We start from the raw sequence: 17,305 nt of genomic DNA, 5'->3' as shown, positions 1-17,305 counted from the left end.
TATAGAAATATATTAGTTTTACTTTCTTTGTTTAACTTTTTAAAATTTTAGTAACATTATTTTTCTAGTTCAGAGACATCCTGAAATGGAGATTAAGGATTAACAAATGAGGTGGCGGGGACTTCTACCAACGTCAACTGCTATCCCAGCTCCTATCTATTGAATTTGAGTTCTTTTGCTTGAGTGTTTCTCTGATTCTTGTTCTACTCTCCAACATCGAATTGTGTCATTATTTTTTAATTTCCTCTCTTTCAGTCTAACTGGTTCATCCTTATTTTCATTTTCAACATCTAAACTTAAACATATCTGCTTTAATATACACTTTTTTCTACATTAGATGAACCCTGTGAAAGGAAGTTTGAATGTAATCTAAATTCTAAACATATTACCCTAAGCACGAATAGAGTGATACTCGTGAATCTATTTTCATGAGCAACATGATTAATCATCTTTGAAACCAGTTATTAATGCCAAACTATATAAATATGTTGGAATCGTTAAAAAAGAGTTGAGGGGATAGGGTGGAAAAGTTGAAAGTAAATCTTTTTCTCTATAAAATATTTGATCCTGTCAAGCAAACATGAAAATTTATATCATTGTTACAATAACAAAAAAACACCATGTAACAAGAGGGAGAGTGCAAAAAGCAGAACCAGACCTTGCAGACGCCCTAGAAGAGCACCTGTTCCAAATCCAGCAACTACAGAGTTCCATAAATCATCAGGTCCTGTTTTTCTAGTTTCTGTCACAAATTCTCGTACCCCTGACAATTTCGACAAACCATAGTTGCAATTTAATCCAAAATAATGACCTGAATTATCAAATGTTCATGCTCCATCCACACTTCTAATGTTGATATTTGACTAAAAGATGTAGTTCTAACACAGATAATTGAAGATTTACGATATTTATTCTTACTGAAAACAAACATGCTGATATTTTACAAAAATGTATCAAATTTGAGCCCTTGAAATTGATAGTTGAAGTCAAACTTAATTTGACAAAAGCAGAGGAGGGCAGCACCATCATTTAGAATGACATTGATAATAGAAAGAAGATATAATAAAGTGACAAATACACAAATAAGTTTTCTTGCACAGGTAATGGTATTGCTAGCAATGAAACTTGAAAATTTTATCTTTTTCTCTGGTCACATGATACTGTTATGTGAAAATTAAGAAGGATCGAAGTCCATACAATAGTATAACGCAACAAACTGTTATAATCTATAACAACAACATAATCAAACACAATACATGAAAACATATTTACAAAACTCTTAACTGATGAGGATCTGATCATAAGAAAATCAAACAATTACCGCAATAGCAACCAGTGACGATGGCAAAATTAGCAGCGTAGCTGGCAGTAATATTTGCAAGACCAAGACTCTTCTGATGCTTCGAGATTAACCCAGTTCCAGCACCAGCAACCCCTAATCCCAAAAACAATCAATAAGGTAACAAATAAAAACAAATAGAGACCAGTATCAACACTCTGTAGCATTCTATCTATTCCCATTAAAACTAAACATAAAATAGAAATGGGTAAAGATTCATCATAGACTATTAGGCATGATCCTCCAATTTAAGCATGTTTAGATTAATTAATTAATTAATTAATTAGGCATGATAGACACCCAAAAGGAATGATAAAAGTTCACAATCAAACACATAGGTTGCACTTGGATTGACAGAAAGAAATAGGAGCTCTCTCTCTCTCTCTCTCTCTCTCTCTCACAACACGTAAAACTCCAAATATCAAAAATAAATATAAAATTAAAACAGAAGTAAGAAAATATTCATAATAGAGAACATGATAGAAGGAAGATAAGAATAGAGTGATACCTGCAAGAAGGGTTGGGATTAAGATGCGGTTTTTCCATCCATTAGAAGGAGGCAAAGTGTTGAGCTCTCTCTCAGGGGCTTCTTCATTTTCAGCGCCCATTTCGAATATACCCTTCAATTGTTGTTGATTCCACGGGTTTTGCGTTACAGTGCCAAATGCAGTGACACAGGTTTTGTGAACAAGAAATGGAACTAGAACAGAGTGGAGCATCACTCATCTCCCCATATAATGAATAAGTGAAAATTTAAACTATAATTTTTTTTTCTTTTGTACAACATAGTCTGACTGAATTAATAATTTAATTTAATAATAATATATAAATTTAAAAATATATATATATATATAAGTGCACATCATAATAAATGTAAACTTGGTCTGGAAGGTGGAAGCAAGGCTATAATAAGCTTGTTAGCTTCAAGTTGCAACTTTGAATTTTGTGGAATACATTTTGGAATGATAGATTCAGACTTCTCACCTTTATATTTTTTCTCTCATAATTTTGCTTAGTCTCACCTATAAAATAAATAATAAGAGATCACACTTTATTTTACTCTTTAAAGTAAAATTCAAAATTTAAAAAATCCAATTCTAAAACTGCACAGCAACAATAGCGTAAACATCTCAGTTCCATCAGTGAACTTGCAGAGGTGCACCCATGGACCTGCACGAGTCCGCAAGCAATTCACTTTGAACTGATCGATTTTTACTAGGTTTGACCCTCAATGACCGATTTTCACCCGATTCCTACAGTGATAGATATAAGCACAATTGAGATTTCTGAAGAGTTATATATTTATGTATTGATAAGATCATTCACTATTTCTTGAAGCTCGATCTCTCCCCCAAAAGAACCATAGAGCCAAGAGAAACTATGAACCATAATAGAAGAACTTGCCCCACCCATGAATAAATATTTCGTAGTAACTTTATCATATCTAGGTCTGGTCCTGACAGCAAATCTAGCAGAACAGACTGTCGATTTTTTGTCAAACCGGCCGGTTCAAGCCAATCGACTATCAACCTTACTAAGTTAGCATTGATGTTTCTTCTATTGTGATGATCACGATTGTATAGATTGGTTGGAACTTTTTTCTCGTAGTAACAAAGATATGAATATCGTATTAACAATAGCACTTCAAAAGGATTTATAAAACACCCCTAAAATGCAACTTCAGTCCAAAACAAGAGTCACAAGAGCACATACAACCCTAGCAGAGTAAAATTATTACAACGCTAAAACAATCTGTCGGCGAGGATTATGCCTTGGCTTTCGAAGTCTGAAGGGACTGAATTCTCTGTTGCAATTTTAGTATCTACAACAAGATGACAAATGAAGAAAAATATGCAACCAATCATTATTTAGAATCCATATAACATCAAGTGAGCAATAGCAAATCAATCCAAGCATGTTCACACACAAATAAAACACAATTTATTGTCCGTCCTCTTAAGTAGCAATGAATGATCACATCCAGAAAATAATCCTCAAGCATAATTTATTTTAGTTTATTTCTCACTAAGCCTCCCAATTCAATGTAACAGGGTTGGAACTCCCACTGGATAAGGTGGATGAATCACCAAATATTATTTTGTTAACTACTAGAATCTCTTATTCTTTTCGCAAAAGATCATTTTACATATATAATAAATAATTAAAATTTTTATCATTCCTTATAAAAGAACGGGAATAGTCATGTAAGAGAGTAATCCCTGAATAATAAAACAATATCAGACACACTAGTCTCCGAACTCTGAGGATTGAGAAATTTAAACTACCAATACAGTGTTTAAAAGTGTTGGTTACCCAAGTCCTTGAGACAAAACATTGTTATTTTGAAATACTATTTCAGAGTTTCTAATTTCTCAACAACTAATGTAGTTGTTGCTGTATTAATCATGGGCAATTTTAGGGGGTTTAAATAAATGTAACTTTATGATCTTGAGATGGAGAGGCTACGCAACTTATCCGAGTTAAGTATCACAATCCAAGTGCGATAAAAGAAACCATAAGGAAGATGAAGCTAGAACTACACAAATAAGCATGGAAGAGCTAGTACAAACCGCATCTTTCTTGCTATTCTGCTTCTCTTCCAAATCTTGAACAGTTGCATCAAGACGCTTCCTGTCAGGCAGAGACCATTTAACACTTATATTTCACAAAAATAATGTTATAAAATGCCTAACTTAGATAAAGCAATCGAAATATTTACAAAGTGAAAATGATGAAGAAAACAAGCGGCAAGCCATAAACAATAAAGCAGCATCACAAATGAAGTTGATGGAGGAGATATTGGCAGATATCAGATATGGCAGGCTTTGGTATCAATAAACTTTTACAACAAAATTTCACCGCTTACTCTCGCTCAGCTAAATAAAATAATAAATTGAACAGCATTTCAAAGAATTCTTGTTTCACTTCCAAACTTGCTAAAAGTGATAAATGGTGTTTACATGGAAAATTTTCAGTTTAGCAATAGAATTATACATCGGTTGGACACCATATTTTGGATATCTTTGATCGATGAGTGATTTTGCACAGACACATATCTGGTATGGTAGTTGTTGGACATTGGTATTTAGTTGCCCAACATTTTGGTTTCCACTTTCCAGTTTTCACAATCAAATGCTATTGGCAGATATCAACCAATAACTGCAATGTATTGTTGATACGAGTTAGTTATACAACTAAGTTGATTATGTAACTAGCTAGTGAGTTCCTTAAATAATAAACTTGATGGATAGCTAACTTGTATCTCCAAATACAATTAACAAAGGCTATAAAAACACAGTCCAATCCAATCTTTTTGTTACAACGCAAACAATAGGAATAGGCATGAGAAAAAATTAAAGAGAGAAGAATCTTACAATTCAGCAGTGATGTATTCGATTCTCTTGCGGACATTAGAGTTGGCCTCAGCCAAATCTTGCTTAACCAGCACTGGACCAATCAGCTTGTAAACATTTGCATCTTCGTTCAATAAATCCAATTCCTTAATTAACAAAACAAACAAACATAAAGTTAGAAAAGAAATGAAAAATATAGTATCTGAGGAAATTGGGAATAGGAATGGATTAGGGATAGGTTATACCTTTAGGACCAATTCGTTCTCTCCAAGTTGGACAGTGTACTTCTTTCTAACTTGGTGATTCTTTGCAATATCTGAAATTGGAAGAATATTAATATATCAAAAACCAAAGAGACGGGGATTCAAAGGAATAACGAATGAATACCCTTTTGAAGCTTGGAGAGATCATTGGTTTTGTTCTCTAATTCGCGTTGAAGATCTCGCACCGCACTGCTCAACGAACTCATTCTCAATCTAGTATTTCAAAATTAAAATATTTGGTCATAAGGACCAACATAACAAACAATTACATTTCTCATGGAGGCAGAGACTAGTGCATTGTTTTTTTATTACTATCAAGGGTTTTCTGACCTGGATGGAGGAAGTGGCAGATGACGGCAAGCAACGCTGTAATAGAGATATCAACAGAGCTCAGCGAGATGGCGTGAGATCTTGACGGCGACAAGAAGGTCAGAGAGATTCAGGTATGCCTTCAGGCTTCAGGCAGGTGCAGTATGAAGAAGTACAAGAAAACATAGTTATCAGAACCAAACCGGTAATTGACCCGGTCATATGATTGGGTCCCCAGGTCACAGGTTCAACCGGTGGGTCACTAATTCACCCGGTTGACCCGGTCATAATTAAATAAAATATAAAATTATAAAAATAAAATTAAAATCAAAGTTAAAACTTAAAATGTATGTCTTCGTAAATATATTAATAACAATCAAATATCAATTCTTAGACGTAACAAATAATGCAAAAAAAATAAAATAAACTAGTCAATAGTACAAAATACTTTCTCAATTTAAAGAACAAGAAAAAACAAAAGATAACAATCAGTAAATCAAATTCAAGAGGTGATCTGAAAGTCGGCATCTATATCTTCATAAAACAAGTTTGAAGCTTGACCAACATTTCCTTCATTTTGATTTGCATCTATATCTACATTTGTGTATATTTCACAAATCAATACCAAAAATAATTCATAATAATACAAATAGAAAGTGTGGGAAGACATTTAACTAAACAATTGCAGAGAGCATAAACATCATTTCAACAATAAATTCAACTATAATAATTTAACAACAAAATATTCATACCAAGAGATGATTTACAGATTTACAACAAAAAATTTAGATAAGTGATTATTTCAGCAAGACAACAATAGATTCAATCTTCAGTGATGATAATAAGTAACAAATTCAACATGATTTACAGATTTACAACAACAAAAAAATTTAACGAAGTCATTATTCAGCAAAACAGCACCGAATTCAAGGTTCAATAAACTCAGTAATGATTTTCAGCAACGAACAAACTTAAGCTAAGTTAGGCTAAGTGATTATTTCAACAACAAATTCAAGGTTCATGATAATCAGCAAAAAATTTCAGCAACACATTCAACTTTCAGCAACAAGTTACTTTCAGCAACAAAATCAAAGTGCCGTGATGCGGCAAAAATTGAAACAGAAAGAACAGGGGGAACTCACCAAATCCGGTTGGGTGAAGGAAGCTGACGGCGAAGGAGAACCTGATGGCGAGGGAGAAGCTGACGGCAACGCTCGAAGCAAGAAGACCCACAATGAAGACCAGCCCACCGGGATCTGTTGCCTCTGCTACCGGCGACGAAGAGCACAGGGAAGGGAGAGATCGAGACCAGGTGCGAGACAGAGCCCGTAAGAAGCAAGAAGACGACCACCACCACCACCCGAGGGACCAGATACAGTTCCGTCTGCTTCTGCCGCCGGCGAAGCGAGCGCAGGGAAGGGAGGGCTTGAGCTGACGAGAGCTTGACAGACCGGAGACGAGAGGTGAGAGACCGGAGATGAGACGAGCTGACGAGAGCTTGAGCTCGTGGGAGAGAGTGACGAGAAACTGATAAAGGGAGTCGAGAGAGGAGATAGCGTTGGGGGCTGGGGGTGATCTTCAGCAATTAGGGCTTCAGAGAGGGAAAGGGGGAAAAGGTAGGCACCTGAAAGGCTGAAACGACCCCGTTTCAGTATTGAAAAATAAATAAATAAATAAATATGACCCGGACCGGGTTAAATTAACCGGCCGGATTACCGGGTTTAATAAAAATCTGTCAGGTCGAACCGAATTTCAGTGGGTCTATAATATACAGCCGATTTAACGAGTAACTCGGTTTGGTTAAGTGACCGGTTTGGTAAAGTAATTCGGCTAACCTTCGTTTCCTCTCTCAACCGGACTGGATCAACTGAGTCATAAGTCATTACATTCATAAAAATAATCAATTTATCAATTTGGATTGGTTAAGTATTTACATTCTATCTTGTGCATGTAACAAAATACTAGAATAACAAAAAAAAAATACATAAATATGAAAATAAATTGACAACCAAGATCACATTCGTAACAAAATCCATAGAAAACAAAATTTGCAATTAAACTGTAACAAATGTTTTGGTTTAAATAAATTCGCTAAACAATCCTCATGAGAATCAGTTTTAATTTAATTGCGAAAATTGACACAATTTATTCTCAACCATTTTCACTTCTGCTAGCAAAAATGCCTGATAAAAAAAATAAAAAATGGTTGAAGTAATGCGCCGACACCGAGTCTGACTCCCACTAATCCCGCGTTACCGTCATCGCTAGTTGGCTATTAACTCCCGAATGCCTGCCAAACAAACACATTAATTAACACACTCAGACTCAAGCCTCGATTCTTCTGAATTCGCAAGCGCTGATGGCGAACTCTCCAACCAAACGAAACACAAGTTTCGTTTTCTCTTTCAGAGTCTTAGCCTCTGCTATTTCCCTTGCTCTCTGCATTTTCTTCACCACTCACCACCACCACCACCACAACACAATCGTAAGCTTCATTTATTTTAACACTCTCTCTTTTATTTTTTCTTTTTCTCTATTTTCCTTGTAATTTTAAACCAACGGATTTGTTCTAGTTCTTTTTTGTGATTATGTTACTGTTTTTATGCTCCTCCTTCGCGACATTCAACCGAAAGTTGGATCTTGTTACATGAGTCCAAGTGGAAGCAACGATTTGACTCTAGCTGTATTCTGTATTAGTTCTTAGTTGGTGTGCTATTTTCTCGGGAAACTAACAGAAATTGACTGGAGATGTTACTAAAAGGGGAGATTTTTTCTTCTTCTTCTTCTTTTGCAATCTTTCTTTTAACTTTTGGGAGGTGAAATTGACTTGAGATGTGTAAGGCAGCTAAGGCAGAACCAGATTCCTTTGTTGGTTGGATATTTCTCGAGAAACAGATGGAAAATCCAAGTGAAAAGAAAATGCCACTGAATAGGGGAAATTTTTTAGAAATAAATCCTTTGGTTTCCAATTTGTCTGGTAAATGAAAAGATATCTTTGACTAATCTGATGACTTGATTATGAACTAGGGTTCTGATGGAGTTTCACATGGATTTGAATCCGTACGGAGATCCATTCTGGCTCTGAAAACAGATCCACTGAAGCCTCGGTTGGACCACATCAAGAAGCAAGCCGAGGATCACCGCATGCTTGCATTGATGTATGCATCCTATGCAAGGAAGCTCAAGCTTGAGAGCTCCAAGGTTGTTAGAGTTTTCGCCGAACTCTCAAGGGACTTCTCGGATCTAATGAACAAACCGCAATACACTGCCCTCTTCAGCTCTGATGGCGCAATCGATGAATCAGTGCTTCGCCAATTGGAAAAGGAAGTGAAGGAGCGGATTAAGACTGCTCGCCAAGTAATTGGCGAAGCCAAAGAGTCATTTGATAATCAGCTCAAGATTCAGAAGTTGAAGGACACAATTTTCTCCGTGAATGAGCAGTTGACCAAGGCAAAGAAGCAAGGAGCCTTCTCCAGCTTGATTGCAGCTAAGTCAATCCCGAAGAGCTTGCACTGTATCTCAATGAGGTTGATGGAGGAGAGGATTGCACATCCAGAGAAGTATTCTGATGAGGGGAAGCCTACTGCTCCAGAACTCGAAGATCCTAAACTTTATCACTATGCCATATTCTCGGACAACGTCGTTGCAGCATCTGTGGTGGTCAATTCAGCCACTAAGAATGCAAAGGAACCGTGGAAGCATGTATTTCATGTTGTGACCGATAAGATGAATCTTGGAGCGATGCAAGTGATGTTTAAGTTGAAGAATTACAATGGGGCGCATATCGAGGTTAAGGCAGTTGAAGACTACAAGTTCCTGAATTCATCATATGTGCCGGTGCTTCGACAGCTGGAGTCTGCTAACCTGCAGAAATTTTACTTTGAAAACAAGCTTGAGAATGCCACAAAGGACACAACAAATATGAAGTTCAGGAATCCGAAGTATTTGTCTATACTAAACCACTTGAGATTCTACTTGCCAGAGATGTATCCAAAGCTCCATAGGATTCTGTTTTTGGATGATGACATAGTGGTTCAGAAGGACCTTACCGGGTTATGGAAGATTGATATGGATGGCAAGGTGAATGGAGCTGTAGAAACATGTTTCGGGTCATTCCATAGATATGCACAGTACATGAATTTCTCACACCCATTGATTAAAGCGAAATTCAATCCGAAGGCTTGTGCATGGGCATATGGAATGAATTTCTTTGATTTGGATGCTTGGAGAAGGGAAAAGTGCACGGAAGAGTACCATTATTGGCAGAATCTGGTAAGACTATGAGATTATTTGTTACTTTGACTATGCCATAACTGTTTAAAACAATTGCATTCTTAAATCTCAAATCTAATGAAGTACTACTAATGTGATCCCATGTCTTGGAATGTTATTTAATGTGCCAGAGGTTGCATCTTCAGAAGCTAGGATACGTTAATATTTTGTTTTTAATCTTTCTGCATTAGAATCATGCCTCACAAGATTCTTTACCATATTTAAGTTGGTCTATGCTGATGTTGCTGCAGAATGAGAACCGGACATTATGGAAACTAGGGACATTACCTCCGGGTCTTATCACATTCTACTCAACCACAAAGCCACTAGAGAAATCATGGCATGTTCTTGGGCTTGGTTATAACCCAAGCATCAGCATGGAAGAGATCAAGAATGCAGCAGTGGTGCACTTCAATGGTAACATGAAACCGTGGCTTGACATTGCTATGAATCAGTTTAAGCCACTTTGGTCAAAGTTTGTTGATTATGAGTTAGAGTTTGTTCAAGCCTGCAATTTTGGTCTCTAAATTTGGTTATGATGGCTTCTTCGACAAAGAGCTCTTAATCTGCTTATTAGTTTTTATGAATTATGATGCCCTAATGCTTATATTATACAGTTAGTTAAAGGAATTCCTTGGTGGGGCTGGAAAATCCTTGCCCCTTTCCAAGAAGAAATACTGTTACTTAAAGGATGTTGATTCTGAAGTAAATGAATGTTGTAGCTTACAATTGGCCTTGAAATGTTTTTCCTCAAAGGGAGAAATATCACATTTGTCACCTTATAGGCTTTGTATTCATTAATTTCTAGAATAATGTGAAAATGTTATATTAACGTGTTTAGTTGAGTAATCATTCGTCAATCATTTGTAAATGTATAAGTTGATACTTTCTATTTGGTAAACATACTTCCTTTCTTCGGCATTAAAAGACATGGTGATCTTGAGAGCTCTTGTGGAAAGCTTTTTAGAGTTGATTTATGCTCTCTAAAACTTAGAAGATTAATATAATTTTTTAATAAAGGAACTTTTTTTTGCTGGAGTTCAAAGCACACTATATCTCGTGTTTTCTTTTCATAAAATATTTGGTTCAAATTCAACCAAATATTTGTTACAGTTCAACCAAACCAAAATTAGTGAAAGTGCCACTGCCCCAACCGAAAAACTTTCTAGGCAAAATTGTGGCGGTCAGCCATATACTACAAATCACCAATTCAACACAAGACATATGGTAGTTGATTTGATAATTAACTTTTCGTGTATTCATGATATTTTTTTACTAACATATATGCCCCTTATGTTTTGGTCTCAAGGGTTAGTGTTAAGTAATAGATATTTTGTAACAAGTATGATCTGTCATCTGTGCCAATAATAATGAGAATATCATTTTTTATATACTCCTGATCTTAATTTTTTATTAACTCATCACATTATTTCATCCCTAAAAGTAAGGAAATAACTTCTCTACTAAAAGAAATTGTTCCACCATTTCTTCTTTTTTCTTTTCTCTTACCCGTTTCACACCCATAATCTTCTTCGTCCCTTCTTTTTTCTCTTTTCTTATCCTAATTTTATTGTTTAAAATTTTATTTTTTTCCCGTAAAAAAAATCAGAGTAAAATTACTAATGGAGAATCTAATCCAAAGAAAAAATAGAAGACATTTTTCTGTTCTCGATTTTAGAAATTATTAAAAAATATGTAAACTTTTGTCTCTACTCCCTACAACAAAAAAAATAGAATAACGGTGAGACAGCTACGCAGTACCACTACCACTAGTAATAGTATAATAAATGGTGAATTCTATATGCAATCTCATTAGATACGGACATATACACATGCACACGAGTTCAAACGCACATGTAGATTTAAGATTAAACGGCATTTGTTGATTTAAGTTTAAACAAAGTTACACTATATATATGTGTGTGTATTTTGTAAATCATCTTTAAATTATAACCTATCAGATACGTTAATTCTGCAAAAAAAAAAAATAATAATAATAATAATTTTACACGTGTATCCAATTATGTAATGTTACATCAATCAAAATAACTACTTTACATTGAGACAAGAATGCATCAAAATTAAACTTTTATTTTAAACACTTTTAGAAATATCTGATGGGTGAAATTTGAATGGAGTCTATAATTAATTTCATGGTGATGGAAAGAGTATAATGATGAGAAACTACCTCTTTAGTGTGCGAATATCATTTTCTAACCTATAATAAAATTCATCTATGTCAAATTTCACAAAATTTATACATCAATAAATATATATTAAACAACTCTATTGTCTATGTATATTTTAAATAAATCTAGTGTTAATTTTTAATTATATACAAAGCTCATAAACCATAAGTTTATAACATGGTTCAATCATTCATCAAATCCAATCGATCAGATATAAACCCACTCTGATGTTTATAACATGGTTCAATCATTCATCAAATCCAATCGATCAGATATAAACCCACTCTGATGTACCCATTTGTTTTCCAATTCGCGTCGAATAAACTCAATTCAATGCGTGCATTGAGTATACACTGAATGACTAATGAATAAATTAAAAGGTTCTGCTGACAAATATCTAAGCCCAAACAATTATCTCAATAAATCTTATGAAATAACAAATTAGTTTATTTTTTTATCAATCTTTCACCAATCCAAAATTAACTTGCCCATCCACGTTGCCACCTATTTTTCACCCCTACATGAATGAGATTTACATCCATTTCTACTAGGAAATGCTATGGTTGGTATTCATCTAACAAGAAGTTCATGAATGATGTTTTGTATTTCATCAAATGCAGCATATAGAACTTAAAACATTGATCATAATGCTAAACATTTAACGCCTAAACAAATGGAGGAACCATTACTAAATAACATGCCAAACGAATGGAGTACTCAATAATATTTGTTCTAATATCATATTCAAATTTAAGTCTTATAGTTTTACACAAAGGAATTTTGCGTATAATGCCACTATCAGCCTGTCCTGTCAGAAATGATAAATAGACGATTTTTTCTCACAAAATTGCAATCATGCTTCCAAAAATATTTAAAGAACTCTGGAAGCAACAAAAGGTCAAAAGCTAACCTCTGCTATATTGACACTGCTACTACCACTAACCAAATATTTAGGGCACTACCTTTACCTAAGTCACTAATATGGCAAAAAATAGTAAGAGAAATGACCCCTAAGAAAATCTTAGTCCACCCCAAATTAAAATTTAGAAGTTCCTTCATTGCCGCTTTACCTTTAACTAAGTGACTGAAATTGAAAATATCTTTCAATGAGTTCATCGCACCAAAAAGGCCACAAGGGTTAATAGGTTGCTCAAGCAGAAGCAGCAACACGAGCGTCCGTAGTTTTGACTGCCGCAGTACCAGAAAACCCACCACTTCGATTCCTCCGTCCACCATTTGCTCCAGGATGATTATTTCGATGGTACCTGTCACCTCCATGATTTAGAAACCCACCCTGATTAACATTCCTATACCCACCAAATTCACCCTTTGTGTTAGGGTCGCCTCGGCCATAGCTTCTCCCATTTCCATAGGTTCCCCGTTCTCTTGCTCCTTCATTCCTGTATCCTGGCCTCCTTCCAGATGGGAATCGCCCCCTGCTATTCACTGGAAACAAATAGAAACAGTTTCACTTTGCATGCAACATATTTTAAATTTCAAAATGGATGACCACCAATGATGTCTACTTGACTAGGCCAGTGAGAACAAATTGAAAATAAATAGACAACATAACTCGGGTCTTTTCTCACACTTGGCTAAATGATAAATAAAATATGGCAAGGAAAGGAAAGGTAGACTAAAGGCAAAAAAATGTTATGAATGCAGGACGCTTACCTCGAGTTGTTGATCTCTTTTCCTCAACCAAAACTTGGTGCCCTTCAATCAGAATAGGTGATGCCTGACATTGCCAATGAAAAGTGTTAACTCACAAATCCACATTCAAAAACAATTATATTGTCCAAGGATATGTGACGCCGTATAGAAGAGTTTGACTTAATAAATACAAACAACTCTACATAAATAACTCAGCTTGGAAACAGTTTATACACAATACATCTTAAACAAGACAAATGGACAAACTTCTAACGCATCTTCTATTTAAGAACCACAACAAAAACCATCTACTCCCAAGATAAATCATGAACGACAGCATCAGCCACGGCAAACTTTTGAATCAGAGTCAATTCACTGACTGAAGTACCAAATAAGCCAGAGCTTCAATATTAACAAGACATACTCAACATAGACAATAACAAGCTTAGGAAAATGAATACCAGCCAAGCTCATTAGGAGATATATCAAAAATAAAATATGTCAAAGCAACTGCATAAGAAGTTGCAAAAGTGACATGACACTATGCATATGATCTTTCTTGAGGACAAAGAGAATAATTTTTACACAAGAGATCCAAGTAAATATAATACCCAAACACAGAGCCTTTAATATGATTGTGTAGAAATAGAATTCATCACTTTGGTGGCCCACTTTTTTTCTTCTTTTGTACAAAAGTAACCATCACTAGTAGCTCATTTAAGGATATAATAATACCTTAAAAAGACAAAACTATAAGCATCTCTTGTTAATCATTTAAAGACATAAAGTTATAAATTCATAATGCAACAAGTTTTCCCAAAAGGAAACAAACAAGTTTCATTGGTTGAACATTTCTTTCTTTTAATATTATTTTTTAAAAAAATTATTAGAAGATAACCTGATTGAACATTCTTTTAAACCATGATTTTAAAAGAATATCGCAACGTATTAGAAGATGATGATGAGCTATGCAAATTGAAATTGTATATGGAATTCTTAAATCCAAGGAGTATATCTCATTTTTTTTATATCTTTTTTTTTTTACCTCAAGTGCACTTTGGGCAGCACTTGCTACTTCAAACTCCACAAAGCCAAAGCAAAAACCCTGTTCATCCATATGCATATAGATGTTAGCTAGAAGCTGATAATAAGAACTCGGAAATCTTTGAATGAATATGCATTATACCTTTTGTGATCTAACTTGGATACCACCATTCTTAATAGGTCCAAACTTCTTGAACACACTCTCCAGGAGGGAAGGTGTAGTGTTGGGTGAGAGCCCTTTCACATGAATAGAATAACCCTCAGCTGTCATAAAGGAAGGAGTCATGTTAGCAATATCAGTGCGATAAACATAGTGGGAATAAACAAAGACACGAGACAGAAAAATATGAACCAAAGAGTAGAGTTAGATGGGCACTCGACCTTCAGCTTCTTGAATGTTTGCAATTTCTTTAGTATTTGTCTCGGAACCATTTGCTTCTGAACGACTGGGTGGCGGAGATAGAGTACCTTGTTGCTCTTGGCTCTTGGTGAATGTAGTCACAGAGGTTGCTGCTGTAGAAGATGGTTTTTCACTCTTCCTCATCACCTTAACCTTGAAAGATGTACTAGTTAGATAGACATAGTAATTAACGAGAAATTATTACTCATCTAGGGAAGAGAGCAAGCAAAATTTGACATCACATTCTCTATAAAACTGCCATTATTTAAGAAAAATAGAATTCCAAATATGATTCAGCAATCTGGTAGCAACAAGAGGGTGTATTGTAACAGGATACTAACAATGGAGGCATATGACTTCTTTGGAACTCTCTCGTTGGAAGATGCTGATCCAGCTATGGGCTTTGAATCATCAGGGTTTTCATCAAAAACTTCAGGTATCAGAGCTTCCGCTTCTTCAGCTGAACCTTCCCCACTTTCCATATTGAATGCTTCCTCCCTATCACCAACCACAGCTATCTTGGACATTTGCTCTGAAGCATGCATCACCCGTACAGAAGGATCTTCCACTAAAAGGAAGAAAAAGAAGAAAAATCTTGAGATAAATTGAAATGCTTTAATTTAAATTGCAAAGTATGCACACATTACCATGGTCAGAAGTCACTGGAGATTTGGAATCATGAGCACACCCTTGGGATTCATTGTCATTAACATATCGCAAAATATCATTCAAAACAAAGTAACCTTTCTCTTGAGGTGCAAGGAAGAAACATTGAGTAAATTTCTTCTTAATCTTGTCCTCTCCTTTTATAAACCCAGTGACCAGGACAAGGACACCCCCACCATAAGATTCTTGGGCATCAACAGACATAATTTCCACACTGAGTTCACCATAACCCAAAGATAATATCTTCTTATTAATATCCTGCTTGATGAGAAATTAAATGTACATTAGGATGTTTAAAAAGAAATGGAGAGGCCAACAAGTTAAGGGGTTAAAGCTAAAGAACATTTAACCCAAAGAGTTTTGTCTTACCCTTACCTTACTCAACAGTTTAAAACAGATAAGGTAGAAAAGAAGATCAAGAGAATATAATATATTTTTACAATGTTAATCTTTACTCAAATAATTAGACACAATAGGTTTCCTAATAGTATTAATTTTAAAAATTTTAAAATATTAAATGTGTAAAAAATTATAGGAAAAGCTAACTTCTAACGTTTCACCTCTACTTTTCCATCTATACCAAACCCACATAGTTGCCCCAAACCAACCCCCCAAAAAAAAAATCGCTCCAAACAATACAACGATACAAATATTTCAATTCCTTTCCTTCCCTTCCCTTCCCTGCCCAAACCAAACTCATGAACATAACCTATGTTTCAGTCACAAAAACCCAAGCAGAGAATAAGTATCAATTTAAGACTGAGTGTTCCATCATTTACGCCTCAAAGATAATCTCACATCAATAAACATACAAATGTAAATGCAAATGTACATACAAAAACAAGCACATAACACGGGTAGGCTAGGGTTCATTCAAAAGAGAGAACTCACCTCCATTGTTGTTGTAATTCCCATTATGCCATTTTCCTCAGGGCGGCCAAACTTGCTGACATCCTGGTAAAAGCGATGCACGAGCTCAGGGCTCTCGTGCAGCATATGGTAATACTGATCAACAAAGGCACTTCCAACCTATATTACACAATCATTACAAAACCCAATCATTCATACTACGACGAAAAGCCGAAAGATTCGACACATTGAATCCAAATATACATTACATACAATATGAGCTGGTGGAGAAGTTCTAGATGGAACTTGCTGCTCCGATGCGGCCATTCGGATATCTTTCCAAAATGCTGATTGAACTGCAGAACGAAATTATAGATTTTGAGTTACAAAATACAAAACTAGAAATAAGCACAATTCAAGAAATAAAATAAAAAAACAAAGGCTCAAAAAAAGAAGGAAAAGAACAGACCAATATCATGAGAAGAACTGCAGAAAAGGAAAGTCGGTTACCTGGACGGATCTGGACGGAGACGCGAGGATCTGTGGCGGCGATTCGAGTCGCGGTCTCCTAAGCAGCGGCAGTGGGATCTGGCCGTGTGGAGAGCCTGGCCTCTGGAGGTGGAGGGTTTTGAGTGGGAAAAGAGTGTGAAGAGTGGTTGTGAGAGTTGAGTCACTCGGGCTATGAGAGTGATCAATGAAGAGGCACCTGGCCCTAATTAAAATTAGGCGGTGAAACGGGCCGGACCGGCCCGACACATTTAAGCCCGCAAGGTCACATAGAACATTAGAACTCTAAAATAATAAAATATACGTGTGGTTTATTTAACGAAAGGCCGATGTTTACTAGCATTTGATTTGCACGGAGCGAAAGCTAATGCGCTCTAAGTTCAGTTTAAACTTTAAATAAACAATTTAATTTAATTTTTTAATTCTAAAAAAATTTATTTAAAAAAATAAAAAAATTATTA

General features: G+C 35.4%; 4 protein-coding genes across 5 annotated transcripts in view; 1 reads left to right on the top strand and 3 right to left on the bottom strand.

The window, feature by feature from the left end:
• LOC107619503 overlaps positions 1-2,082 on the bottom strand; it is a 42,636-nt gene extending 40,554 nt beyond the window's left edge. Inside the window, exons 1-3 of the mRNA XM_016321798.2 lie at positions 1,848-2,082; positions 1,322-1,435; positions 659-763 (exon numbers count right to left, since the gene is read on the bottom strand). Coding sequence (XP_016177284.1) covers positions 659-763; positions 1,322-1,435; positions 1,848-2,058 — 430 coding nt within the window. The 5' untranslated portion in view covers positions 2,059-2,082. The remainder of the gene's footprint in view (positions 1-658; positions 764-1,321; positions 1,436-1,847) is intronic.
• LOC107618627 (prefoldin subunit 6) lies at positions 3,068-6,920 on the bottom strand. The gene is made up of 7 exons (XM_016320737.2): positions 6,407-6,920; positions 5,286-5,411; positions 5,080-5,168; positions 4,938-5,008; positions 4,714-4,838; positions 3,910-3,970; positions 3,068-3,161 (listed from the first exon to the last, which is right to left on the bottom strand). Exons 3-7 carry the CDS (start codon positions 5,159-5,161, stop codon positions 3,105-3,107), a joined length of 396 nt encoding a protein of 131 aa, XP_016176223.1. The 5' UTR covers positions 5,162-5,168; positions 5,286-5,411; positions 6,407-6,920; the 3' UTR covers positions 3,068-3,104.
• On the top strand, positions 7,518-10,402 carry LOC107618391 (galacturonosyltransferase 8). The gene is made up of 3 exons (XM_016320444.2): positions 7,518-7,749; positions 8,292-9,536; positions 9,788-10,402. Exons 1-3 carry the CDS (start codon positions 7,624-7,626, stop codon positions 10,061-10,063), a joined length of 1,647 nt encoding a protein of 548 aa, XP_016175930.1. The 5' UTR covers positions 7,518-7,623; the 3' UTR covers positions 10,064-10,402.
• LOC107618445 (putative G3BP-like protein) lies at positions 12,435-17,047 on the bottom strand. Of its 2 annotated transcripts, none has more exons than XM_016320513.2 (10): positions 16,848-17,047; positions 16,611-16,693; positions 16,380-16,517; positions 15,470-15,746; positions 15,164-15,390; positions 14,804-14,975; positions 14,565-14,686; positions 14,424-14,483; positions 13,400-13,463; positions 12,435-13,171 (listed from the first exon to the last, which is right to left on the bottom strand). In XM_016320513.2, exons 2-10 carry the CDS (start codon positions 16,662-16,664, stop codon positions 12,876-12,878), a joined length of 1,410 nt encoding a protein of 469 aa, XP_016175999.1. In that variant the 5' UTR covers positions 16,665-16,693; positions 16,848-17,047; the 3' UTR covers positions 12,435-12,875. The 2 variants fall into 2 exon arrangements, with proteins under 2 accessions (XP_016175999.1, XP_016176000.1); XM_016320514.1 differs by having other exon boundaries at positions 14,804-14,969.

The sequence above is a fragment of the Arachis ipaensis genome, chromosome B09 (genome assembly GCF_000816755.2).
Source record: "Arachis ipaensis cultivar K30076 chromosome B09, Araip1.1, whole genome shotgun sequence".
NCBI classification, from domain to species: domain Eukaryota; kingdom Viridiplantae; phylum Streptophyta; class Magnoliopsida; order Fabales; family Fabaceae; genus Arachis; species Arachis ipaensis.
Note: the sequence above shows the minus strand (reverse complement) of the source record. Positions and strands in the feature narration are given on the sequence as shown.

Bases quoted from the DNA above. Each gene is read 5' to 3' on its own strand.
- LOC107618627 (XM_016320737.2), bottom strand. From the start codon at position 5,161: ATGAGTTCGTTGAGCAGTGCGGTGCGAGATCTTCAACGCGAATTAGAG. The intron at 5,009-5,079 runs GTATTCATTCGT...TTCCAATTTCAG, and splicing joins TCTCTCCAAGCTTCAAAAGG to ATATTGCAAAGAATCACCAA. The intron at 3,971-4,713 runs GTAAGATTCTTC...TCTGCCTGACAG, and splicing joins GAATACATCACTGCTGAATT to GAAGCGTCTTGATGCAACTG.
- LOC107618391 (XM_016320444.2), top strand. From the start codon at position 7,624: ATGGCGAACTCTCCAACCAAACGAAACACAAGTTTCGTTTTCTCTTTC. The intron at 7,750-8,291 runs GTAAGCTTCATT...ATTATGAACTAG, and splicing joins ACCACCACCACAACACAATC to GGTTCTGATGGAGTTTCACA. The intron at 9,537-9,787 runs GTAAGACTATGA...ATGTTGCTGCAG, and splicing joins ACCATTATTGGCAGAATCTG to AATGAGAACCGGACATTATG.
- LOC107618445 (XM_016320513.2), bottom strand. From the start codon at position 16,664: ATGGCCGCATCGGAGCAGCAAGTTCCATCTAGAACTTCTCCACCAGCT. The intron at 14,976-15,163 runs GTTAGTATCCTG...ACATCTTTCAAG, and splicing joins AGAAGTCATATGCCTCCATT to GTTAAGGTGATGAGGAAGAG. The intron at 13,172-13,399 runs GTAAGCGTCCTG...ATTTGTTTCCAG, and splicing joins AAAGAGATCAACAACTCGAG to TGAATAGCAGGGGGCGATTC.